We start from the raw sequence: 27091 nt of genomic DNA on the forward strand, positions 1-27091 counted from the left end.
AGACACAGATTTCCGGAGTCGTTAGTGGGAAATTGGGGTTGTCTAACAACAGCCTTGAGTTCAGGTCTACAGGTATAAACTGATCAAATGAAAAAAAGGTTAAGTACTTAAGTCAGAGCACTGCTCTGAAGCTCACAGCAACTCTTCCTTGACTAAGATCATTGAGAGGATTTTAACCTTTTTCCTCATCCCTGGAATGTAAATTAAGCAAAAAAAAAAAAAAAAAAAAAAAAAGTGTTTTCCTGCGGTAAATACTTGCAGATAGATTTCCTCCTCCCAGAATTACAAAGCTTCCAGACTCCTACAGGAGTTCTGTAAATGACAAACTAGACATCTTAAGGAATGCACGTCAGTTTTGGATACTTACAAAATACACCCAAAAGTTTAAACACCCAAAAGCAATTCAGAGTTAAACCTCTTTTGCCAAACACCACAAAGGACAGTAGTTTAGGATCAGGTTTTTTTAAGCTCTCAAAAGTAACAGGAAGCAGCTCAGGTAACAGTAGATAGTTGTATGGCAAGCTATATGATTTGAAAAGGAAAAAAGGGAAAGGAAAAACAGAATCCAGAGTTTATATGAGGGGGAGAGGAGGAAAAGGGATGCTCAAGGGGGGGATTGGTTTGACCTGAGGCTTTGGGCTGGGAGGAAGAGAAGGACACTTACGCAAGGATGATGGCCTGCAACATGCAGTACCCTGCCCCAGCTGGCCACTCTCTAACAAATGCAGCTGCCCCACGCTGTGATCACTCTGCAGTACAGCTGTCTCTCGCACTTGCTGCCCTCATGTGGTCATAGTAGTACATAACTGTTGCTGCTACAACACTTCTCCCTTTCCATTTAATATGAAACAATCAGATTCCAGGCATATTCCATTATCCTGGCACACCCAAACTGTGACCTTGCTTTAAGTTATGGTAAGAGGAGGAGTTCTGGAACATACAGATAGACAGATGGTCATTTCTAAAATAATAACCAAAAATGTTTCTGATTCATAGCTACTGGACTGCCTTTTTTTTTTTTTTTAAAAAAAAAAAAAAGGTTTCATATACTCTCCATCCACCTGCTGTCAGATTTACTCCTCACATCATCTTTGTGCTCCACTCCTCAAGTATAAGGGGCAGTTTTGGAAGGGATATTAAAACTTATGCTTAAGGACAAGCCAATCTGTAACTAAGACATAAGGAGGTGGTCTTCCCTATTGGAATCTGATTTCACAATCATTTACTGTAGGATTTCTTGCACTTTTCATTGTCACGTCAAGCACTAGGCACTGTCCAAAGGCAGAATACAGTACTGGGTGGGACCACCTGTTGTAATCAGATCTAGCACTTCCTCTGTTTCCTATGCAAATTTAGTTAGTTGCACTCTCAAAGAGAGCACACGGAAAATTCGTAAATATAAACTAGTTCACATCCTGAATTCAACAATTCTACTTCTAGTATACCCAGATTACCTGTAAGACCCTACAGAAAATCAGAGCTATAAGAATATGAAATTTAAAAATATTAATACAGAAACAGCATATAGGTTAGTCCTTTCTAGTAGCAATTTATTCTTCCCTAAAGTTATTGGAAAAATATTAAGACTGACTGAGGGTAGTCTGACAACTTTTTTCCTCTAATTGTCATGTTAGTCTTTGTAAGTTTAAATAACTATGTATGCACCAGAACGAAGGATGTTTATTTAAAGAAAAATAGCACAGACAAAACATGCTTCATTACAAAGTCAGAACAATTAACAAAGGTAAAGCTTAATTCAAGCTTCATGCCAGCTCAATCTTTGAACTGTAAGAGACAACCAGAAAACATTTTGTAGTTTAATACCATGAAGAAGACTGTCATCAAGAACTCAGGTGAGCAGCTCATTCTGAAGGAGTGTAAAGTGCACAATAAGAAAAATGCATTGAACTAAAGTAACTGAATACTGCTACAGTTCCTTACAAGGAAAATTCTCACCACCATAGAAAAAAAACAGAACTACATTTCTTAGTGAACAATATCAGAATAAGTGCCAAACACTTTAGAAATTTATTGCACAGAAAACAAATCACTGCAAAGAACTGAACTGAACATAGGTCTTCTTACATTTTTCTTCCAACAGCGACAGCTCCAACCCCCAATCCCACAAAGATGTGTGTAATGCACAAAATCTTGCACCTTGCTGTACATGCAAAGCAGTTGCAGCACCTTTCTCTGACCTCACAAGCACTTCCCAAGCATATGACAAATGCTTGCTCATATTTCTATTTACATTGAATATTTAGTTTCTAAATTTTATTCAATGAGGCAATCTATTCAATGTCAAGGTATTTAGACATTAAAATTCATTATGTTGAATCCTGTTATTTTCATATCAGATTTTAGTTGTTTAAAATTTTTAACTATGCTGGCAGAAGGGAAATCAGTTTAAAATAATAAAATCCTACCTTCCAAATGAAACATCAATAGGTTAGGAGATGCTATACCACTGCAAGGAAGTGCCTAAGAACTTAAAAGGGGAGATTTTCAAAATAATAAAAAGGATGATAAAAGTCTAATTCCCACTGAACATTGGGAAGTTGGTCAACCAATTTCCCTGTGAGACTTTAAAAAAAAAAAAAAGACCCCCCTCACCCTCAAATGCGTGTTGGCATAGTATAAAAACAGTGGCAGCTGCTTAAAAAGAGCCAACTTTCTGTGAGATCCCTCCCTAGAAAAGAGAGTTCAAAGAAAGCCTCCATTCCCGACAAATGCAAACTCCTTTTCATTTTTGGACTCTGTAATAAGATGAAGTAACTGCTTAGGATTTACATCACACCAGTAAATATCATGTACATTGTTCACAAGTTATTCTTCATATTTAAAAACTTCTCATCTTATTAAAGTCAGTTTTATATCTATTTTACTAAAAACATTGTGCAGAGAATCAGAATGGTTAATGTCCATATTCTTTAACACATATTGGACTATGTCAAACTACAAGCCTCTCTCCCACCTGTTTTAACTCTTCAAAATTGGACTTTGAACTATAGCAAACAACCATATTCACATACAATCCCAAAGAAGTGAGCAGTTCATCATTAGCCAGATGTGTACTGCACAACAATGTATATGAACACGATATTAGACAATCACCAAAAATATACATCGCAACATATAGGAATAAGAGGGATTTCCAAGTCTGTGGGGTCCTTTCAAAAGGGGGATGCTAATGAGACACTTTGGGATATGCTAATGAAGCACTGCAATGAATGCTGTTGTTTTTTAATAATGTCCTTATTTCTAAGACCTCACCAAACTAGAATCAGAGTGCAAATTTTAAGATTATGGTGATGCATGCATTTCTTTTACCTTTCCAAACAGTAACAGTGTAGGGATTTTGGGCAGCTTTTCCTGAATTTATGAAAATAAGATTTCTCTCTCTTTTTGGCAGGGATAAACATGGGCGAAAAGGTGGGTGATCTTCCTTTTTTGATACTAGGAGCAGTTATCCTATAAGGAAGAGGCAGTTGGATGTCTTCTGGTTTTGGTTTACTTGAAGCACCGTGAGATTCATTTTCTAAATATTAAAACAATACTTTCAGCTAAAAAGACCGCACAAATCTAAGTTGCTGACCGGAATGTCTCAAAAGTGGAGGGAGAGGACACAAAATATTTCCTTTGAAGTTGAAGTTGTTTCTTTAAAACAGTCTGTTTCAATTAAAAATAAAAAAATTATCAAGTTTTGTTTTGAAAAACTTTAAAAAAAAAAAAACAACTGATTTTTTTCCTGATTCAATATACATTTGCAAAATATTGTGAATCCCAGCTTGTACTTTTCAACTGAAAATTTTTCCCCCAGATTTTCCCTGATGGTGGCAGTCAGTTGAAGAACAAAAGATAGTTCAGTGTCATGCCTGCAGACATGGTAGGACGAGGAGAAGGGGAAAACAGCAATGTAGCACTTTAAAGACTAACAAAATAATTTATTAGGTGACAAGCTTTCGTGGGGCAGACCACATCTTCAGATCTGGAATTAGTAGAATTAGAATGGTGGGAAGAAATAAGATTTACCTATCATTTTCCAAGGCAGCACGTTATTTTTATCTGGGGAAAAATAAAATCCTTAAAAACTACAGAAAATAATGCCCCTGCCCCCCCGCCCCCAAAAAAAACAACCACCACCACCTAAACCACCCCCCCCACCCCCCCACACACACACAAAAAACCCCAAGCCCCTGCCACTCACAAGCTCGGGTGGAGAAGCTGCTGGAGCCTGCTGGCTGGAGTCGCAGGTGGCCAAGGATGCTTGAGGGGTGGGTGCCTGCCCATGGGCATCTGGCCCCATGTTGCTCCAGCAGTCCTGTGCCTGGCACCACACGCAGCCCTAGCAGCCCGGTGGCTGGGTGCCTGGCTCCGTGCTCTGCTTGAGCTGCCAGGCTGTGGGGTGCCTGGCCCCCACCACAGGAGTGAAGCAGCCTGGTCAGTTTCCCAGCTCCCGCTAGTAGCAAGGAGTTGGGAGACAGGTGCAGCATGCATAGCTTTGTGGGATAGATAGGGGATACTTCTGGAGGCTAATAAATTTGATTTTAGGACGTGGCGCTTCCATGCTGGCCTTTAATCGAATTTCTGAATACAAGCTTGACGCTATATCTGTCAGGTAACTGCGATTTTGTAATCTCGAGATTAGTGCACCCTAATACAGGCTAATGGTATTTTCAGTGAAGACAGTCACCTGGTAATATCAAGCTAACTGCCTTAAATTCAAATTTATCTCAGTGTAGATGCAGTCTGAGTCTCTCATATGTTAGCAGGTGGCTTGCCATTCCTGTTTTCCTTGGAGGTGCCTGAATATCGGACTTATTAACAGAGCAAATGATAAGAAGTGCATCTGCATCTAGCTGCTAGCACATGGCTTGGAAAATCCACCCATCACTGCTTAGTAGAAAGCCATTGCTAATAAGTTTGAGGGCCTAAATAATTTGTTAAAATTTAACCTGTACTTAAAATGGTCACTAGCTTTTTTGCTAAAGACAAACCAGTAACTGAACTGAATGTAAGTCAATGAAGAACTGGTTTTTAGTCTGTAGAAAGACCACTTGTGTGCACTTCTGTGCTTTCTCCAGTTTTGTGGACACCTCAAATGATGTTTCAAAGTTGTTACTTAGGCTACATCAACACTACAGCCAGGATCCATGGTTTTAGAGCAATCTATCAGCAACTGATTTAACAGGTCTAGTGAAGAGTGACCATAGATCTCTCCAGGTGGCCCCTCTACTCTACTGTTGATGAGTAAGGCAAGTTGATGGGAGAGCTTCTCCAGTCAACCCCCTGTTGTAACTTGTCTTAAAAAGTACTTCAACTCCAGCTACATTACAAATGTAGCTGGAGTTGTGTACCTGAGGGCAACTTACTACAGTAGTGTAGATCTAACCTCTGTTTCACTACCATCCAGAGTTCTGATCAGGAGGCAGGCACTAGAGTTGTAAAAACAACCACCCATCTACTTGGGGCAGCAACAAATATAACCAAATACCTGTTTCCTCCTAAGCAGTCTCCTTCCCCTCCTCAGCAATCCAGCAGCTATAGAGAATGAGGTAAATATGCTCTCTTCCTGAATTTCCATTAGCTATGATCTGGTCTTCGTACCAGTTTTTCCCCCTGCATCTCACTAACTCTGACCATTTCTTCACCCAACCCCTAACTTTCATACCAACAAACAGGTGAAGCCAACCAAGCTTTTACAATATTCTGAAGGTAAGTTTTTTTGGGATTGGATTTTTTATTTTAAAAATGAAAGTGTACTTTTCCATCTGTTCTTCACCCTTTCCACATGAAGAAGATCCCAAAGAGGCACTTACTCATGTAAAAGAGCTCTTAAAATCTGAAAATATGTGCTACAGCCCACAATAATAGAGTTTATGACCTATGATTATTTCTCACATCCATATTTTGCTATTCACATAACACTTCTAAACAGTTTTAAAAACAGTTTAGACAGAAGTAGCTAAAAGGCAATTAATACAATAGAATTCCATTGCAAGTAAGAATCAACTTCAAGTCACAAAATATCAATAACTTATAGTGATGTTTTTAAAACTAGTGTAAATCATTTTTGTTCATATGTACCAGGAACCAAGTAAAATATTTAAAATCCTATTTTTTAAAATTTGTAATTGTATCTTTCCTGATGTTAAAATATAAACATTTGTTAACCATTCCAAACAATGACAAATTACATATAGCAGCTCAGTATGCTGTACGAAATTATCAACTTCATTTTACTAAGGACTACATATTACATTTTAACAACACTCCCTGAGGCAATAAGCCACATTAGTTTGCTTGCCATCTGAACATTTATATATATTTAATCTTATGTTCCACCAAAAAAAAAAAGAAAAACAGAGAGAGAGGGACACTTCCATCTGTTGGTTATGCTTGGACGCTATTGTCCCAGTCCCTGAAGAAAACTCACATATCCAATAAAAAGTATGTTTGGCTCATCCAAGTAAAATAGGAGAAAAAATCTCATGGAATAGAGCAGTTTGCATTTATGGGTGTTGTGAAGATTTAGAATTCTACAGTAGACATGCCTGATATCAGTAGACGGCTAAGGATTAACAAGACCACGGATGTCAATTGCAATGACCACTTTAAAAAACAAAAACAAAAAACAAACAAAAAAAAACCACAACCCACCTCAATACCACCAAAACTATTCCTTCCTGAAGGCAACTGTTAGCTATAGAACAAAAAATTAATCATCCTTGGTCCACAGAAATACACTGAGCAAGTATACAGTGTAGGTTTATATTCTAAATGGACCAGGGATGTTTCTTCCTGTTACAATTCAACTTACTCCAAAAATCAACATATTATCAATGTGCTTAAGTTAAAGCTTTAGTTTTCAGCAACTTCATTTAGACTTTGTTTATAAAACACACACACACACTTCCTAGAGTGCAAAATGCTTATTAAATATTTTGCTAACAGAACTCTACAAGTAGTTTTTAAAACATTCACCTTTTTGCTCTAGCAGTCAACTTTTCCCCTATCGCAGCATCCATTGCCGGCAACGGTTGCCTCAAAACTAAGGTGTATAGTGAATGCAACAGTAGAAATTTGCATACAGTTTTTTTCTCCTTTCAGAGTATAATGTTCATTTGTACAAGCTCATGGTTGGACTTTGATACATGCACATGTAAGCATCACAAAGTAATCTTCGTGCACATCCTTGAATTTTTCTGGAGTCCAGTGAGTGTAGCTCTTCTAGAGACATTTTTAGGTACTCTCCAACTTCTGGGCATGGTGTAACTTGTGGAATGTTAAAACCATTCTGGCCTCCTGTTAGGGGGAAAACAAGGAGAGAAACAAGATACGACTAGCATCTTAAACTTTAATTATACTTCCTCTAATGTCTCAAATCCAAAGCTGTCACTGTGGGCTACTACACAGTGAATACCTGTAGTAAGTAAGTATTAACACCCGCCAACAATCACATATGCCACAGAAGGCTTTTGTAACTCCATAGGAGCCATTTAAGAGCTTATGACAAACTTGTGACAAATTTCAATTATTTCTGTTTAAAATTATTTCACTGTTTAAATCAGTAGCTCTCAAACACTGGGTTCCCCAAGTACGCCATGCCCCCTTTGAATGGGGTGGCCAGGGCTGGCTTCGACTTGCTCAGTCCCAGGCTAAAGCCCAAGCCCTAACCCAAATCCCAAGGGCCTCATCCCTGAGCAGCAGGGCTTAAGCCCATGAGCTTCAGCTTTGGCCCCACTGCCTGGAGCAGTGGGACTTGGGCAATCAGGCTTTGGGCCCCTTTCCTGGGGCCTGTGAAGTAATATTCATTGTCTGAAGTGGGTCAAAGTGCAAGTAAGTTTGAGAAACCTTGGTTCAAATGCAACATGATTCCTAAATTAATTCCACTAGCTAGCAGGAGGACTTGATAAATAGCATTACTATCCCACACAAAGCTAGTATCACCCTATTTTTAACCACTTGCCCAACTAATGAGATGCTATCAGATACGCTACAGCATTCAATGGGAATATGCATTCATAGTAGAAAAATTACACCAATCAGATGGTCTTCTGTGTGCCTTCAGTCAAATGCATGTATTTTAATGCACTTTTAACTTTTGTGCCTTTTTATTCTTGTTAGCACTGCCAAAGCAATATAGCTACAGGAGCAAGAACCTGTCATATATCATTATTAGAGCTGTTAAAACGGTGCCAAATGCAGAACACTTAGAAGCTGTAAATGTGCAAACCATAAAAAAAAAAAAAATGTAGTTTTTCTGTTTGAATAGCTTAAGCTTGAGATTTTTGGATAAGTTAAAAAAGTCAGAATGACAGCTGTATTATAATAATTATATAATAATTTTAATATTTAGAATTATAATTATATAGTTATAACTATTAAATCGTTATATTCCAGTGGACTTAAACTAAACAAAAACTAGAAATTTCTGTGGCTTGGCATTTAAAAAAATTCTCTTCAAGCCTTATGACATATAAAAGATGTGTGTTCTGGTATAGGAAAACTTTAGAAGTTGTAATATTACAAGAGCTATTACATTGCTTAAAGGTGACAGTCTATTAGAAAAAAAAATTAAAGGTATACCATCCCGATCTGCCATGCTGTCAAAGAAGAGCCAAGCGGAGTCATCCTTCCCATATTTGACAAAAGCTACATAATGGCTTGTTTCTATGCAAAGAACAGCAAATAATTCCATCTTTTGGCAAGGAATACATCCATGTCTCCAATCCCAGTCTGGTAGATCTTTAGGAAGGGACACTGGATTGAATTTATGACACTGTCTCTTGGGATGCAGGTGAACCTAGGATTACATCAATATTTCAGAAGTTTAACACACACACACACACACACACACACACACACACACACACACACACACACACACACACACACACACACACACACACACACCTCTGAAAGACCAAACATCATGCTGACAGCAAGCACAAGAGAATGAAGTCACATACCAGACTGTGAAATTGATTGTGGATACACAATTCCAGCTACGGCAATTGCATTGTTAGTATGCGCTTATCTACAAATCAACTAATCTGGCTGTCCTCACTGAGAAAGGTCAATGGGAGAAACTCTCCCCCTGACCTCCCATACTCCTTGCAAGGTTAAGGAGTACAGGGATCAAATGTCAACCCATGATAAGTCAATTTCATGCATCCCTCCTAGGCTCCACTCTGTCATGGAGAAGCCTACTGAAGAGGTCAGAGAGTTTAGTCTCCAAACCTGTTCCAGTCTTTGCATGCATCTTCACCCCAGAGTTAACTAAAATCATCATCATCATCACCACCACCACCACCGACTCTTATTGGAAATGGACATCTGCCCGCTGGGAACCTGATCAATACCATGATAATTTAGTAGGTCTAACAGTAACCAGACAGTGACTTTCACTCAACTACTATCCAAGCAGAATCAGCAACACAGCAAATGAAAAGTATTAATTATCTGCTTTTACTATTAGGTGTTCTCCTGTTGAGCAAAGCCTAGAATTACTTTCTTTACGTTGGTTCACCAGGTTGGACTGTATAGTCGCCAAAGACTACAGTACATGCTGTTTAACAGATGTAGTCATCAAGAGTCTGTTAAACTCAACAAAGACTTATCTTGTTAATAAAGTCTGCGCCCTTTATATTGTGCCCGTTACCTATAACCTTGCTTCCACATGTCAGTCTGTGCCTTCTGGTACTATACTACACCAGGTCCAAGAGCACACTGATAAAAAACACAGAATTTTTTTTTAAAGCACTTACTTGAGTGTTGCAGGTTTTACAAAACTGCTTGATTTTCCCAGCAGAAATGTCAGTATCTTCATAACATTCTCTGCACTCATACATTGCAAGACCTCCACATATACGGCATTGCCTAGGAGCTACCAAAAAGTACAAAAGGTCACTTTACATGGAGACAAATCTATTTTTTCCCCAGAATTATAGCCCACAGTTCACATCACCACCAAATAAAGAAACACAAAAATCAAAGTCCCCATCATTATTCACTGCAGTATTAATTTTTGCTGTTCCACTACTCTCCAGTGAAGGGAGCGTGACTAAGTCCTAATCTCAGAAATACAGCTGATATAGGCTGTGTCTACTATACAATCAACTTTTAATAAATTTGACTTTTTAACCTCAATCTTATAAATTCAAAAGTTCATTGTCCACAGATGTTCCAGTAATTTGACTTACTATTTCTCTGTGTTGACTTACTGCCTCTCCATTGCCTTATCCAAGCTCGACTGCACGAGCAATACATTGTGGGTACCTATCCCACAGTGCCTTAGCCCTGTTGCATTCTGCGGGTTTTGTACCACTGGGGCTTGGGGGAAAAAACTGCTCCAGTTGTTTGTGAGTGTTTGATGTCACTGTTGCAGAACGCAATGAATTCAGAGTACCCACTAACCATGTGAAAAAACAATGGGATATTGCACCATTTTCTCTGACACCACGAGTGCAAGCATGGATGCCCAAATGCTTCAAGTCATTGCAAAGACAGTTACCTGTTCTGTAACTGGCGTTCTTCGAGATGCATTGCTCCTGTCTGTTCCAAATTTGGGTGTGTGCCGAGTCCATGCCCAGTTGCTCGAAGCTTTTTGCCCTAGCCGGTAGCCCTAGGGTCAGTGCGGCGCCCCCTGGAGTGGCACCCATATGGCCGCCCATAAAGGTGCCACCTGACCCACCCCCCGCTCAGTTCCTTCTTGCCGGCTACTCCGACAGAGGGGAAGGTGGTAGGGTTTTGGAATGGACATGAGCAACACATCTCAAAGAACACCACTTACAGAACAGGTAACTGTCTTTTCTTCGAGTGATTGCTCATGTGCATTCCAATTTGGGCGAATGCAAGCCAGTGTCTAGGAGGTAGGGTCGGAGTCCCGAAAGGAGTGCAGGACAGCCCTGCCCACCGCAGCATCTTCCCGTGCTTGCTGCATAACCGCGTAATGCGCTGCGAACGTGTGAATGGAGAACCAAGTGGCTGCCCTGCAGATGCCCTGGATCAGGACATTGGGCAAGAACACCACAGAGGATGCCTGTGCCCTAGTGGAGTGAGCCTTGATCAGGGGAGGGGGAACCCCTGCCACTTTGTAGCACTCTTTGATACAGGCCACTATCCAGGAGGAGATCTGCTGAGAGGAGACTGGATGCCCCTTCATCCTGTCTGCCACTGCAACAAACAACTGCTACGACTTCCAGAAGGGTTTGGTCCTGTCCATACAGAAGGCCATTGTGGACATTCAAGGTGTGTAGACTCTGCTCCCTAGGGGAGGCATGGGGCTTGGGTAAAACACTGGTAAGGTAATGTCTTGGTTAATGTGGAAAGGGGAGACCACCTTAGGCAGAAACGCCGGGTGGGGTCTCAGCCTGACCTTGTCTTTGTGGAACACCATATAAAGTGGGTCCACCGTCAGGGCCCTGAGCTCTGACACCCTTCTGGCTGAGGCAATGGCCACCAGAAACGCCACCTTGTAGGAAAGGAACACCATAGAACAGTAGGTGAGAGGTTCAAATGGGGAAGCCATCAGCTTAAACAAAACCAAATTAAAGGTCCCATGTTGGCAGGGGGGCCCCAAACCCATGGTTTGACTCTTTCTATTCCCTTCATGAACCTTTTTACCACTGGGTCTAAGAAGGCCAAGGACCACCCGGCCCCTGGGTAAAATGCCAAAATGGCTGCCAAGAACATTTTTAGGGAGGACAGCAACAGCCCTGTCTGGCTTAGGGCCAGCAAGTGGTCTAAGATACATGGTATTAGGGCCTCTCCCGGGAACATTCCCTTCTGGGTGGCCCATACGGTAAACCTTTTCCATTTGGCTACATAGGTTACCCTCGTAGAGGGTTTTCTGCTGTTCAGCAATACTTCCTCAACAGGTTCGGAGCAGGCCAGCTGGACGGGTCTCAGCCATGGAGCCTCCATGCTGTGAGATGCAGTGCTTGGATATTGGGACGCTGCAGTCTCCCCTCCTTCTGTGTCAGCAGGTCCAGGCGCAGCAGAAGTGCCCCCGGGGCATGAGTGGACATCTCCAAGAGGGTCGATCATCAGTGTTGTCAAGCCCAGGCTGGGGCCAACCAGGATAACTGATGCTCGGTCCAACCCAATTTTCAACAGTGTTCGGTGGATTAGCGGTATCGGTGGGAAGGTGTACAGCAATGGACCCAACCAACGAATGCTGAAAGTGTCTGCCCAAGAGCCTGGGCTTCAGTCCTGGTAAGAGCAGAATGTCCTGCACTTCGCATTGAGATGTGTGGCGAAGAGGTCTACCTGGGGACGTCTCCACCTCTGGAAAATTGAATTCACTACTTCGGTGTGTAATGACCCCTCATGGTCCATGAAGGACCTGCTAAGGTGATCCACTAAGAAGCTGTGAGCCCCAGGCAGGTAGAACACCCTCAGGAGAATCTGGTGCTGGATGCAGAAGTCCCAAGGCGCAAGGGCCTCTAGACACAGGTGCAATGAGCGTGCACCCCATTGTCTGTTTATATAGTACATTCCCATTGTGTTGTCTGTGCTGACTGCGACGCATGCCCCCTCAGTTTGTTCTGAAACACTTCGCACACCAGCAGAACCACACTGAGATCTCGCATGTTTACGTGGAGCTGAGCGCTGGTCTTGCTCCATAGGGCCTGCATCTCGCAGTCCCCCAAGTGTGCCCCCCAGCCCATATCCAAGGTATCTGTGACCAGGGAGAGGGAGGGTTGCGGGGGGATTGAAGGGCACTCACATGCAGACCGACCCAGCTTCTAGCCACCAGTGTAATGCCGTTAACACTCTTGGGGAGACTGTGACTAACTTGTCTATGTTGTCCCTGACAAGTCTGTATACTAAGGCAAGCCACAGCTGAAAGGGGCGCATTTGTAACCTGGCACGCTGGACTACGAACGTACATGCCATCATGTAGCCCAACAGTCTGAGACATCCCCTGGCCATTATGGTTGGGAACCTTATTAGATCTTGGATGCAAGACACCACAGCTTGGACCCTGCTCTTTGGCAGAAAGGCCCTGGCTTGCTCTGCATCTAGTTGTGCGCTCACGAACTCCATGATTTGAGTCGGGACTAGCACAGACTTCGCCTCATTTAGTAGAGGACCTAACATGTAAGTCGAGAGCGGCAAACCAGTTCCCTCGTTCCAGCATTGGGATAATTATGCCCAGGGATATCATACAAAATTTCATCTTGTTCACAAATTTGTTCAGGTTTCACAGGTCCAAGATTGGCTGTAGCCCCCCTTTCACTTTCGGGATTAGAAAATAGCAGAAATAAAATCCCAGTCCCCAGAATTCCTGGGGAACTTCCTCTATAGCCTCTCAGGCTCCTACCTCCTGCCTGAGAACCATCTCGTGAGAGGGGTCCCTGAAGAGGGACGGGGAAAAGGGTTGCGAAGTGGGGTAAGAAGAAAATTGGATAGCATATCCCTTTCCTACCGTGCAGAGGACCCACTGGTCCAAAGTTATGCTGCACCATGCATGGTAGAATGGGGACAGGTGGAATGAAAACACTAAGCTGGAACTGTGGGGGTGGCTGGGGTGTCGCTCCCGAACACCTCATCAAAATTGGTGTTTAGACCCCAGTGGGGGTTTAGGGTGGCTCTGGTTCTGTGTCTGGCAAACCTGGCACCTCCTATTACGATGGACCCTTCTCCTGTTCCCATCCCATTGCTGTTTTGGACACTGTCTGAGCTAGGGCCTCTGGGTTGCTGGTGTGTATAGACCCAGTGAGCGTAGCATGGTCCATGAGTCCTTCATGCTATGAAGTCTTTTGTCAGTTTTTTTTCTGAGAATAGAGAGGGGCCCTCAAAAGGGAGGCCCTGAATGGACTGCTTCTCACAGGAGGTGCGTCCCGAGACTTGAAGCCATGCCCCCCTTCTCATGGCTATACCTGAGGCCACGACCCTGTTGGCCGCTTCGGCTGCATCTAGGGGAGCTTACAATGCTGCTCTAGATATGAGTCTATGCTCTGCTACCAAAGCCGTAAATTCCGACTTGGTGTCTGTCTGGCAGGAGCAGTTCAGCGAAACAGTCCATGGAGCTGGCCATGTTGTACGCATACCTGGTAACCATGGCCTACTGGTTGGCGATTCTCAACTGTAGGTCACCTGTGCACCTTTCCTACCATACAGGTCTAGTCTTTTGGCATCTTTGTTTCTAGGGAAGGGCCCCTGAACCCGCTGCCTCTCCCTATTGTTCACAGCATCCACGACAAGGGAGACGGGGGGAGCATGTTCATATACAGATGTTCATTTCCCTGTGCTAGCACAAAATACCAGCATTCATTTTTCCTAGCCGTGGGCAAGGCTGAGGCCGGGGTTTGCCATGCTGTCTCTGCTGTGTTGGCAATTATCTTTATAACGGGCAGTGCCATCCTGGACAGTCCAGACGTTGAGAGGATGCTTGTAACAGGATCTATTTCATCCCTGACCTCTTCCACTGCACCCCCAGACTCTGGGCCACCTTCCTCAACAGCTGCTCATACGCTTCTCCATTCTCCAGTACGGGGAATGCAGAGGATCCAATTAATGCCTCGTCTGGGAGGATGAAGATGAGGGCATCATGCCCTCCAAGTTGGGAGGTGGGGGGGGAGAGAAGGGGGTGCTGGCATTTCCATTTGAGTCCCTGGCACCATGGTTTGTGGTGCTGTGCTCAGTGCCTGGGGTGAAGGGTCCCCTAGTGGTCTCTGGTACGATGCCATGAAGACTGGGCTACTCTGCACCTAGGATGGCACTGGTTCCGTTGGTGCCAGTGCCCACTGCACCACAGTTCCCGGTGCCTGCAGGGGCAGGGCCCACACTTGGGTCGCCTCCAACTGCACCAGTGCCAATGTCAGCACCATTGCTGGTGCCAATGCCGATGACTCCGCTTGTTCTCTCAACAGGGTTCCCAGAGCAGTGGTTGGTGCCAATCTCAGTACCTGGAGGGGTGCCAGGCGCGCTGAACGGGAGTCCTGCATCCCACCCCTGTGCCTTGTGGATCGCCCACGCGGTCCAGAAGGGTCATTGCGGTGCCCCAGGGTGGGGGAGGGGCTTTGCCACTCCCCTTTTAAGGGGCCTCGGGAGTGGTGTCAGTGCCCGCTGCATCAGGATGACCTCGTACTCCCACTCCAAGGCCAGCTGGAGTAAAAAAAGAGTCCGACTCCGACGCACATCTGACGCTGACGAGCATGGTGGTGCCGAGGGTCCTGTAGCTCCCACCAGTTCCTGAGCATTCGGCACCCCCTGCACAGCACCAAGGGAGGCGACTGTTTGCTGGGGTTTCACCAGCGTCAGGAACCATGCTTGGGTCCCTGGAGCCTGACCAGGTGCCCGGAACAGGGCGATGAAGGCTCCCGGTGCAGCGCTTGTAGCAGCGCTGTAATCTGCAGGAGACCTTGTGAAGCGCTAAAGGCCTCCAGCGTCGAGGCCAGCCTGGAAGAGCATGGGCTCCCGCCTAGTGCTGGAGTCGATGCCCGCACTTCAAGACCCCGATCATGGTGCGATCTGGTGGACTCCCCCGAAGCTTGTCTTCTTTGTCTCTCTTCTTTTTATGAGGTACCAGGGACTGGCTCTTATGGAACCAGGAGATGCTAGGTGTTGAGAACCTTCTGACGGCACCAATGGTGCCGGAGCGCTCTGCACCAATGATGCAGCGTTCTGAGTTCTCACCTGGGAAATGTCCGGGCTCAGGGCTGATTTCATTAGAAGAACTTTCAGCCCTTGTGCTCTATCTTTGAAAGTCCTGGGCTTGAAGGCCTTGCAAATAGAGCAACGCTCCCAGAGGTGAGTCTCATCGAGGCAACTCAAACATGCCCTATGCAGGTCGCTTTTGGGCATACATTTGCCACATTGTGAACAGTTTTCAAATCCCGGGGAGCTAGGCATCCCCTAGCGCCGAGGCGGTTAAAGACCCACCTCTACTCACAAGGTGCTAAGAGGAACTATTTACCTATGAAGATAACTATTTACAACTAATTAAAAACAATAAAGGCTACCAGCGAACTCTCAACAATGAATGGACCTCCAGCAACTGACAGTGTGTGAGAAGGAACTGCGCACGTGGGTGGGGTGGGCAGTGCATATATGGGCATCACCCCAACCCTAGGTATACCAGCTAGGGCAAAAAGCTTCCAGCAACTGGGAATGTGCTCAGTGCGCACCCAAACTGGAATGCACACGAGCAATCACTTGAAGAAGAACAGGCCATTACGACAACTTCCAGGGATGTCACCTGATTTCTCTTTTGATGACGAAGGCAGTGGGCTGAGGTGATGCTTGAGGATGAAAATGATGATGTTGGAGGGGAGAAAAAAAAAAATCACAACTATGGACCATGAAATTACAAATGCTGGCTGCCCTGGATGCACTGCTGCCGGAGGGGTGGACTCATTAAACCAGCACACACTGGTGGAACCACATCCTTTTGGAGTCCTGGGATGACCAGCAGTGGGTTAAGAACTTTTGGATGCACAAGTCCATTTTTATGCAACTTTGTGATTTGCTGGCCCCGTGCCCTGAAGTGCAGAACCACAAGAATGAGACTGGCTTTAACTGTTCACAAGCAAGTGGCAGTCACTGTAAGGACATTTGCAACACCCAACAGTTACCAGTCAGTGGCAAATCAGTTTGAGGTGGGCAGATCTAGAGTGGGGGCCATGGTGGTGCAGGTAGCCAAAGCAATCTGTCAGGATCTCTGTGACCATAGGAGGTGTACAGGCTATAGTGGATGGCTTTGCTGCCAAGGAGTTTCCAAACTGCAGTTGGGGAATAGATGGCATACACATCCCCCTTACCGCACTAGACCACCTGGCCTCAGAGTATATAGACAGAAAGGGATAGTTTTTGACGGTGTTGCAGGCAGCCTTGGATCACAAAGGTCATTTCACCAACATCAATGTGGGATGGCTGAGAAAGGTTCATGACACATGCATCTTCAGAACTTCTGGGCTGTGCAGAAAGCTCCTGGATGATATTTTTCCCCCCAGACTGGAAAAGTCAAGGACTGGCAATGTAGAGATGCCTACAGTAATACTGTGTGACCCTGCTTACCCTTTGCTCCCATGCCCCATGAACCCATACACAGGTGCCCTGGATCACTGGAAGAATTACTTCAATTACAGACTCAGCAAGTGCAGAATGGTGGCGGATTGTACCTTTGGTCATTTAAAAGTGAGGTTCAGGTGCCTATTGGCCCATTTGGAACTTTCAGAAACCAATGTCCCCACCGTGGTTCCAGCATACTGTATTTTGCATAACCCTTTGTGAAGCCAGGCGGGAAATTTTCATGACAGCGTGGAGTGCAAAGGCTGACATCATGAGCAGGGCTTATTTGCAGCCGCCCACAAGGGCATTCTCCAATGCAAATGCAGAGGCATCAGCAACCAGGGAGGCTTTGAAAAACAGCTTCATGAATGAATGATCAGGCAGCCAAATGATTCCGCTGTATTTAACTGTTGTACTAGAAGACCCCTCCCTCCCTCCCTGAAATGGTATGTGCACCCCACCATAACCAATAACCTTATGGAATAAATATCAGAGCATGTCTTTCACAGGAAATTCTTTTATGGGGGAGGCGTCGAAAAGAGGACTAAGGTGCAGGAAAAAGAATGGATGCAAAGGGAGGATTATTTTCAAAAAAAAGCAATGTTTTTTGGGGGTGGGAAGGCTACAGGTTTTTTAAGCAGACATGCACACGTGTGAAATAAGTGAGGTTTGGCACCTGGCTTCCCTGTGCCTGGGAACAGGTACCACTGAGGACCCACTCTGGGACACAAACCTGGATTCTGGGCAATGTCTCCAGGGTTACATTAGCCCCCATGAGCTTTGGTATCCCCAACCCCCACCACCCAGGTCCCTCTGCCACCAGTCCTCTGTGGACCTTAGCATAGCAACAGGCATGTGCTATCAGACCTCTCCACCCCCATTTGGGTCATATGCTGCGAGTCCCTGCAATGATTTGTGTGCCCCACCACACATGTGAACCAATAAATCAGACCGTGGTTAAGCAGCAGGGAAAAGAAGAGGTGTCAAGGGAGGATGAATAACTGGGTCTTGTGGGTGGAGCAGCACATTGTCCTTGCCCTCCCTCCCCACATTTGGGGACCCTGATGAGCAGGGGTGGGTGACCTGGATTCCGGGGTGTCCAGGCAGCAGGGAGTAGAGCCCACAAAATGACTGCTTTGTAGGGAGCTCCTCTGCAGCTCCAGCATGGAGTGCAGGACCCTTTTGGTCTCTCACAGATGTGAGGAGCTATAATATGTCCTCTCTCAAGTGCACTGACTGCTCTCTCTCCTGAGCTTCAGGACACTCTGCTGCTACTGTGCTATGGCTCTCTGATTGGCAGCAGATGCTGTTTCAGCCTGCTCCAGCTGCTGCAGGATAAAGTCCTGATTAGAATTTTTGTGCCTACTGTTAAGTGAAGGTCAAAACTGAGATGCAATTCACACGAAGTGCTTACTCATAGAATGAATGGGTCTCAGTCTTTACAAGAAGTGAAACTTTTTTTTTGCAAGGCCGCTTCTGACTTCTTCAGGAAGACAAAAAAAAAAAAAAAAAAAAAATCAAACACACAGCCATATGCCATCACTTATCCAGACCATTTTATTGTGGACATGGTAAGCTATTGTCCACTTTACTAAGGGCGAGGGGGTGGGAAAGGGGTTTAAAGCAGGGGAAGCCAGCCAGTGTCCACGAGCAAGGGAAAAAGGAGTTTAGGATGGTGCTCCTGCACCTCTAAAGTGAATCCACAGTGTGTCCATGATTTGTTCCATTATGCAACAAAAGGTGGTGAAGATATCACACAGCTATATCACGTGGTGAGATGGAAATTTTAGTAAGAGAAGTCACATCTTTATTCACCCTTGCATCTTGCTCCTTGAAGGCTTCTTTCTGGCATACGTGGTTTTGGAAAATTGGTCCTTTTCTGATCCTTTCTGTGGCGTGACAATTTCAGTGAAATTGTTGACAACAAGAACACACACAAGTCCAAGAAAGGAGAACGAGGGTCCAAGTGGCATAGGCAGAGACATATCACATGAAATTTCTCTCTGTGTATTATGTCAGTATAGGAGAGAGAGCACTATGTCCCACAACAGATAAGGAACCCCTGCACTGAAATTGGAGAATATGAACAGGGGGACATGCTCAGTTTGTTCAAGTGTAGGAAGGTGAATAGGATACAACAGATAACAGAAGGGTCACAGTCTTCATGTTGACAACCCCCAACCCTGAACCTAAGGGAAGACTCCAGTTCCAAAAGATATTTAGCCCTGAGGGTATCTAAGTTATCAAGGAAGAAATCAAGCAAGAACTTATGGAGGGTGGTTTCAGTACTGATGCAGCTGGTTGCAAACATATGGCATAGGAGGGAGTTGACTCCAATTCCATTGTTACCATAGGTTGCTGAGCATTCTTTGCTACTGCTTACTTTCATGCTACCAGTAGCCAGGGACAGGCTTAGAACTTTCTGCACTAGTGTCTCTGCCAGTCTAGGTATGCATACCCAAACTCAGTATTGAATCTGCCTTTGATAACTGACTCCTCTTCACCTTTTCAGCAACTTTCAGAGCCTGCATGAAACTCCCCTGGAGACTTTAAGCTGTCTGCTTGTGTGTCCATGATGGAGATTTACTTGGAGATCTACTCCCAGTTCTTTCTGCTTAGGTCAGATACTGAAGTTCGTTTTATAGAGGACTTTGCTTCCCTACAGCATCAAGGCCCGTCTACCTCTCTAGTGATCTCCACTGATAAAGATTTGATATGGAGAGGATACTAATGGTACTGGGATGGCTATGTACAAAGCATTCCTCAGCCCCTTGGTCCACAGCCGATAATAAAGCAGCTTGATCCATCATCAGAACTTGATTCCTCCTCCCCCCGCCTTTTTTTTTTTTAAATAATCTGACCTTCAAGATATACATAGATACAAAGACAGTCAGCTGTGGGAATATCCACCACAAATGGGAAATTGCCTCACAGAAGAGGTACTTTTTGAATCCTAGTGAATCAAACATACTCAATAGTCATCCAACTATATCTAGCAATCTTTTTTTTTTTAAATATTACAAAGAGATAAAAGGGAAATAGGTTAACTTATAGTTTAATTTTTTGGAATAAAGAATATTGCAAGCAGGCACCTCTGGCCCAAAGGGGATTGAGAAGAAACTGAGGACATTTCACCCAGGCAGCTTCATAGAAGAGAGCATAAGAATTTATAAAGGGTGCATGCACAGGCCAAGTAGGCTCTGCTACCAAAAATCTCCATTCATAAGACACAACTAAAGTGGAGCATCCACGGGGACTGTCTGGCTATACCAAAAAGACAGGAAAAGACAGGTTACTCACCGTAGTAACGGTGGTTCTTCGAGATGTGTCCCCATGGGTGCTCCACAATAGGTGTCGGGCTTGCCCGGCGCCGCAGATTGGATCTTCCAAGCAGTTTCTGCTGGACCGCGCATGCGCCGGCGCACGCCGCTCCCTTGCGCGCTCCTGGCCATGTGCGCGATCCGGTCCCCGCCAGTTCCTTGACCAACCGCCTCGGATGCCCCTGCAAAACACTAACAGAGATCCGAAGCGGGGAGGATGGGCGGGTAGTGGAGCACCCACGGGGACACATCTCGAAGAACCACCGTTACTAAGGTGAGTAACCTGTCTTTCTTCTTCGAGTGTCCCCGTGGGTGCTCCACAATAGGTGACTACCCAGCAGTAACCCAAGATAGGAGGTGGGTAATCGGATTATGTGCAGCTTGTCCCCGAGAGGACCGCTGTCGAGAGACGGGTATCCTCTTGGAATACCCTGTGAAGGGCGTAATGTTTGGCGAAGGTGTCGTAGGATGACCAGGTCGCCGCTCTGCAAATGTCTTTTAACGCAACGCCCTTGAAAAAGGCTGTTGATGCCGCCACCGCCCTAGTGGAATGAGCCCTGGGAGTGGCCAATAAAGGAGTCTTTTTGAGCTCGTAGCACATTTTTATACAGGATACAATGTGCTTTGAGATTCTCTGCGAAGAGAGACCTTCTCCTTTCGGATTTGGGAGCGAGGGAGACTAGGAGTCTATCCGTTTTCCGGAAGGACTTGGTCCTGTCTACTTAGAAGGCTAGCGCCCTCCTCACATCCAGGAGGTGTAGGCGCGCCTCTTCGTTGGAGTTATGAGGCTTTGGATAAAACGAGGGTAGAACAATAGGTTCGTTAATGTGAAACTCAGAAGAAACTTTGGGAACAAAGGCTGGATGCAGCCGTATGGTTACCGCCTCCTTGGAAAAAACAGTGCAGGGTGGCGTTGCCATGACTGCCGCAAGCTCGCTCACCCTGCGAGCTGACGTAATTGCAAGAAGAAAGGTCGTCTTTATCATAAGGAGGCGGAGGGGGACCGTGGCCAAGGGCTCGAACGGTGGTCCCATTAGCGCGATAAGCACCAGGTCCAAGTTCCACGAAGGTGGAATCGGTTTCCGAGGGGGGTATAGGTTTACCAACCCTTTGAGGAACCTGGTAACCATAGGATGGGCGAACACCGTGTGCCCTTCCTCCTCGTGTCGGAACGCCGAAATGGCGGCAAGGTGGACCTTCAACGAGGATAGCGAGAGTCCTCCTCTCTTGAGGTCCAGTAAATACTCTAGTATTGTAGGTATAGGCACCGAAAGGGGGGCCAGCTGTTTGGTAGAACACCAAGCCGTGAAGCGAGTCCATTTCTGCTTGTAGGTCTTCCTGGTGGAAGTCCTCCTGCTACTTTCTAGGACTTGCTGCACTTTCTCTGTGCATGTGCTTTCTAGGGAGCTGAGCCATGGATTAACCACGCTTGTAGTCGCAGGCTTTGGGGGTGCGGGTGCACTATGGACCCCTGGGCTTGCGTGAGCAGATCCGGCGCCACCGGAAGAGGCATCGGTGGACGGTCCGACATGCGCAGGAGTAGGGGGAACCATTGCTGTCGATCCCACGTTGGGACTATCAGGATCATCCGGGCCCCTTCCCTCCTGGCTTTCTGCAAGATTTTGTGGATCAGCACTGTGGGACGAAAAGCATAAAGCAGGGGGCCCCTCCACGGAATCGCGAACGCGTCCCCCAGGGACCCCCATCCCAGTCCTGCCCTGGAGCAGAATCGTGGGCACTTCTTGTTGTGCTGAGTGGCAAACAGGTCTATCTGGGGAAAACCCCATGAGTGGAAAATCGGCCGTAGCAGATCGGGACGGATCTGCCACTCGTGCGTGAGTGCAAAACGCCTGCTCAGCTAGTCTGCCTTCACATTGTGCGCACCTGGTAAGTATGAGGCTTTCAAGATTATATTGTTGGCGATGCACCAGTTCCATAAGCGGACTGCTTCCGCACATAAGGCACGGGATCGAGCTCCTCCTTGCCTGTTTATATAAAACATGGTGGAGGTATTGTCTGTACTGATCCCGACGACTTTGCCTTGTATATGGTCTCGAAAGTGTCTGCAGGCGTTGAACACTGCTCTGAGCTCCAGTATATTTATGTGCAGTGACCGCTCCGTGGATGACCACAGTCCTTGAGTCACCTCTTCGCCCATGTGCGCTCCCCACCCTATGAGGGAGGCATCTGTAGTGAGAAAAACCGATATTTGTGGTTGGTGGAAGGGTATCCCTGTTAGCAAGTTCCTGGGGTTTACCCACCATTGCAGGGATTTGCGCACCTCCGCTGTGGGCGACACCACCCTGTGAACGGTGTGTACTGCCGGTTTGTATACGCTCGCCAGCCAGTGGTGCATGCTGCGCATGCGTAACCTGGCGTTCTGTACTACGAACGTCGCCGCTGCCATGTGGCCCAGCAGCTGTAAGCACGTCAAGACCGTCACCGTAGGGCTGAAGGTGATGACCTGCACGAGGGAGCCGATGGCCCGAAAGCGAGCCTCTGGTAGATATACTCTCGCTGTAATAGAGTTTATGCGAGCCCCTATGAACTCTATGTCCTGTGTGGGGTCTATTTTTGATTTTGCCAGATTGATAACCAGGCCGAGTGAAGAGAACGTGTTTGCTGTGACGCGTATCATGCGTAGTACCTCCCCCTTCGAGGCACCTTTGAGCAGGCAGTCGTCCAGATACGGGAATATAAATACCCCCTGTCTGTGCAGGTAGGCTGACACCACTGCCAAGGTCTTGGTGAAGACTCTGGGGACCGAGGAGAGGCCAAACGGTAGGACCTTGTATTGGAAATGTTCGTTGCCTACCATGAACCGGAGGAATCGCCGGTGAGCCGGATGGATAGTTATGTGGAAGTACGCGTCTTGTAAATCGAGGACTGCGAACCAGTCTCCATCATCCAGTGCTGTAAGGATGGAGGCGATTGTGAGCATCCGAAAGCGTTGCTTGCGCAGGTACCGGTTGAGGCCGCGAAGATCTAAGATGGGCCTCCAGCCTCCTGTCTTTTTCTCCGTGAGGAAGTACCTCGAGTAGAACCCTTTTCCTTGCAGTTGCTCTGGCACTCTTTCCACTGCCCCTATGAGCATGAGATGGTCTACCTCCTGCTTGAGCCTCGCTACATGGGAGGCCTCCTGGAGGTGGGGCCTGGGTGGAGGTCGTGGCGGTGAGAGTGACTGGAAGGGGATGGCGTACCCCGTGGCTATGATCTCCAGCACCCATTTGTCTGTGGTGATCCTTTGCCACTGGTCGTAGAATGGTCGGAGGCGATGGTGGAATAGCCGCTTCGGATGACCTTGTGCGATGGTAGCGATGGCGCAGCCCTGGATCTGTGTGTCAAACTTGTGGCCTTTGGCCCTGCCCCGAGGACACACGGCTCTGTTGTGAACGTCGCCTGGGAGTTCTGTACTGCTGGTGCTGTTGATGTCGCCCTTGCTCGTAACCCCTGTGGTACTGGGGACGCTGTTGCTGGTATTGGTACCGTCTTTGTTGAGGGTAGTACTTTTTCTTTCTGTATGGAGGGGTATAAATCCCCAAGGTCCTAAGTGTGGCTCTTGAATCTTTACTGGAATGAAGGACCGAGTCAGTTGATTCAGCAAACAGCTTCTGCGAGTCGAAGGGAAGGTCAACTATCTTTGCCTGCAGATCCCTCGGTATACCCGAAGTCTGGAGCCAGGACTCCCTTCGCATCACCACTGCCATAGCTGTGGAACGTGCTGCTGTGTCCGCAACGTCCAGGGCGATCTGAACTCCCGTCCTCGAGGCCGCGTAGCCTTCTTGCACGATGGCCTTGAGCACCGGCTTCTTGTCCTCTGGAAGCGAGTCCATGAGGGAGGTTAACCTAGTATAGTTGTCGAAATTATGATTCGCTAAATGCGCTGCGTAATTTGCCATTCGCAACATTAGAGCGGAGGAGGAGTAGACCTTTCTGCCGAACAGCTCTAGCTTCTTGGCATCTTTGTCTGTTCCCCCTGTCCTGAATTGAGATGTCTTTGATCTTTGTTGCGACAACTCCACCACCAAGGAATTTGGCTGTGGGTGGCTGAACAGGAACTCCATGCCCTTCGCCGGCACGAAGTATTTCTTATCCGCTCTCTTGTGGACAGGCGGAATAGTCGCAGGGGTCTGCCATATCATAGTGGCTGACTCCAAGATTGCTTCATCAAGCGGTATTGCTATTTTGGAGGAGGCCGGAGGTCTCAGATTTTTGAGGAGCTTATGGTGTTTTTCTTGCACCTCTGCTGTCTGGATGCCTTGCGTGAAGGCCACCCTCTTAAAAAGCTCTTGAAACTGTTTGAGATCGTCCGGGGGATGGACGTCCCCCGGGGCCGTAGCCTCGTCTGGGGAGGAGAGCAAGGAACCACTGGGGTACGCCTCTCTGGACCCTTCCGGTTCCTGTTGGTGATGGTACACCCTCTCACTAGAGGTTTGCGAGGGAAAATCTCGGGGTTCCATAACCAGTCCCCCCTGAGATGCTTGAGTCTCTGTCCCCGGTCGCAATTGCCCTCGGGGATACGAGATCGTCTGTGGGGATCTTTCCCTAGTAGATTGCCGGTGGTGTCTATGCCCCGCGTGATAGGGGCGACCATGGCAGTATAAGCACTGTTCTTGGGAAGGTGACCTAGACCACTCCCTTGGTGCATACCCTCTGCGTCTGGGGGAGCGAGATCGTCGAGAGATCTGGGACACTGGAGAGAGCGATTTTGAATAGTATTCCAGCGGTTCAAACCCCAGGAAGGGTGAAGGTGGTCCCAGCCAGGGTGAGGCTGGTTGCAAAAATGGAGAAGGGGGCTCCGGGTAGGCTAGGGGGGACCCCTGCCTTCTGGTTGAAGTCTGCAACAAAAGCGGAGGGCTGAGAGAAAGCAACTCCACAGCCCTGTCTGGAGAGGGGCTGCGGTGCCTCGTCTTGTGTGCAGCCTTCCCCCTTCCTTGAGGAGGTAACTCCGCCCCTTGGCATGTAGGGGATCTCTGCCCCGTCCGCGCCGTGCTCGGCACGCGCGAGGGCGGTGCCGTACGTGCGGTGTCCTCCAGTGCCTGCAGGCTGTGTGCCTGCGCGCTCTGCACCACCGGTTCCCCGGGGGTCGGTGCCGCTGCTTGCGGTGCCGCCGGTACCGGCGCTTGTTTAGCCGCCACCCTGCCTGCGGTGCGGGGCGGCTGCTTGATTATCGGAGGCTGAGCCGCTTCCACGTGGCTCTCCGTGCCGCCGCCGATCAGCTGTTGCTGCGGCTGGGGGTTGCTCACTCCTCCCGTCCCGCTCGCTGTTGCTGCCGGCAGGGATCGGGCTGGGGAGGCTTTCCTCCATTTTTGCACTCATGGGGTGAGGGAGGCAGCTTTCCTTTTATGGGCCCCGGAGGGTCCCTCCTGCTGCGGCCGCTCCAGCACGTCCGGCTGGAGGGCCTTGTCGAAGAGCAGCATTTTAAGCCACATCTCCCTGTCCTTCCTTGCTCTGGCTGTTAGTTTTGCACAGAAGGAGCATTTCTGTGTAACATGGGACTCCCCAAGGCACCTTATGCATAGACTGTGCCCATCAGACGCTGGCATTGCCTCTCAGCAGGACTCACATTTCTTAAATCCTGAAGAGGACATTGTTGGTGAGTCTTTCAGTTGTTAACGGGTACTTAGCACCCTCTCTGTGCTGTTTTCCCCTTCTCTGATGGCCTGCCGCAGCAGGAGGGCTGATGGCCCTAGGCTCCTGGCCTCCGGCGCTTGTTGCTGGGACTGGACTGAATGCCGTCCCGCTTGCTGTTCGGTTGTTATTTTTCAAAAAAAAAAAAAAAAAAAAAACAACAGCTAACTTGCAGTAGCCTAAGAACTTGAAAACTTTAAGAAAACTTTAAAGAAAAAACAGTTAAAACCATTGAATACGCTAACTTGGCCTTAGCCTAGTTCGGATTCCGTTTGCAGCCGACGGCGGTTAAGAGGAACTGGCAGGGACCGGATCGCGCACATGGCCAGGAGCGTGCAAGGGAGCGGCGCGCGCCAGCGCATGCGCGGTCCGGCAGAAACTGCTTGGAAGATCCAATCTGCGGCGCCGGGCAAGCCCGACACCTATTGTGGAGCACCCACGGGGACACTCGAAGAAGAACATCTGATATGGTTTTGATCAGATATCAACTTTATCATCAGATGACTGGGAGGACACAATACAAAAGCACACAAGTAATGCCATATTCATTCAGTAACTACCCAGAGGGTGTCTGCCAGGCCACCACCTCCGTGTCCACACAGGTCCACCAGTTGACCCATGAGTTAAGATGGGCTTTAAGAAAGGCAGTTGGCTTCCTGCCAAACCATTCATAAGAGTCCCCAAACCACCCCATTCCATTCCTTCAGCCAATACCTCTTTTTAAGTCCTTCTCCAGTCATTTATCTGGACACTGTACACTGTCCCTATGGACTACCTGCCTGGACATCTGAGCCACAGTAACATAATAAGTTATGACATATAGCTAAACTCCCTTCACTCCTCACCATAACAAAGCCTTCCTTGAAACTGTTGTGGAAAAAGTGTACACTTCACACCCACACACATTCTCCCTAGGCCAATGCGGTGGTGAGGGAAAAAATTCCTTCCAAGCCCACTAATGAAGTAATTAGTACAGCACCCACAGCAGGTTCTGATCAAACCTAATATTTTGCAACCTCAAGGGAAGGAAGGATAGATGTAGTCTTGCTTCCTGTTTGGAGAAAGGGCTTGCCCAGTTTCAGACCCCTGCATTCTTCCAGTCCCAGGAATGGAATCAA

At 47.0% G+C, this 27091-nt stretch overlaps 1 protein-coding gene across 5 annotated transcripts in view; it reads right to left on the minus strand.

Annotated features, from left to right (window-relative positions):
* Positions 1-4187: 4187 nt before the first annotated feature.
* CYLD (CYLD lysine 63 deubiquitinase) overlaps positions 4188-27091 on the minus strand; it is a 63523-nt gene continuing 40619 nt past the window's right edge. For all 5 annotated transcript variants that reach the window (XM_075008881.1, XM_075008878.1, XM_075008875.1 and 2 more), the window contains 3 exons: positions 9771-9889; positions 8590-8806; positions 4188-7305 (listed from right to left, as the gene is read on the minus strand). In XM_075008881.1, the coding sequence (XP_074864982.1) occupies positions 7121-7305; positions 8590-8806; positions 9771-9889 (521 nt within the window). In that variant the 3' untranslated portion in view covers positions 4188-7120. The remainder of the gene's footprint in view (positions 7306-8589; positions 8807-9770; positions 9890-27091) is intronic.

Source organism: Carettochelys insculpta, chromosome 14 (genome assembly GCF_033958435.1).
Source record: "Carettochelys insculpta isolate YL-2023 chromosome 14, ASM3395843v1, whole genome shotgun sequence".
In the NCBI taxonomy this organism is placed as follows: domain Eukaryota; kingdom Metazoa; phylum Chordata; order Testudines; family Carettochelyidae; genus Carettochelys; species Carettochelys insculpta.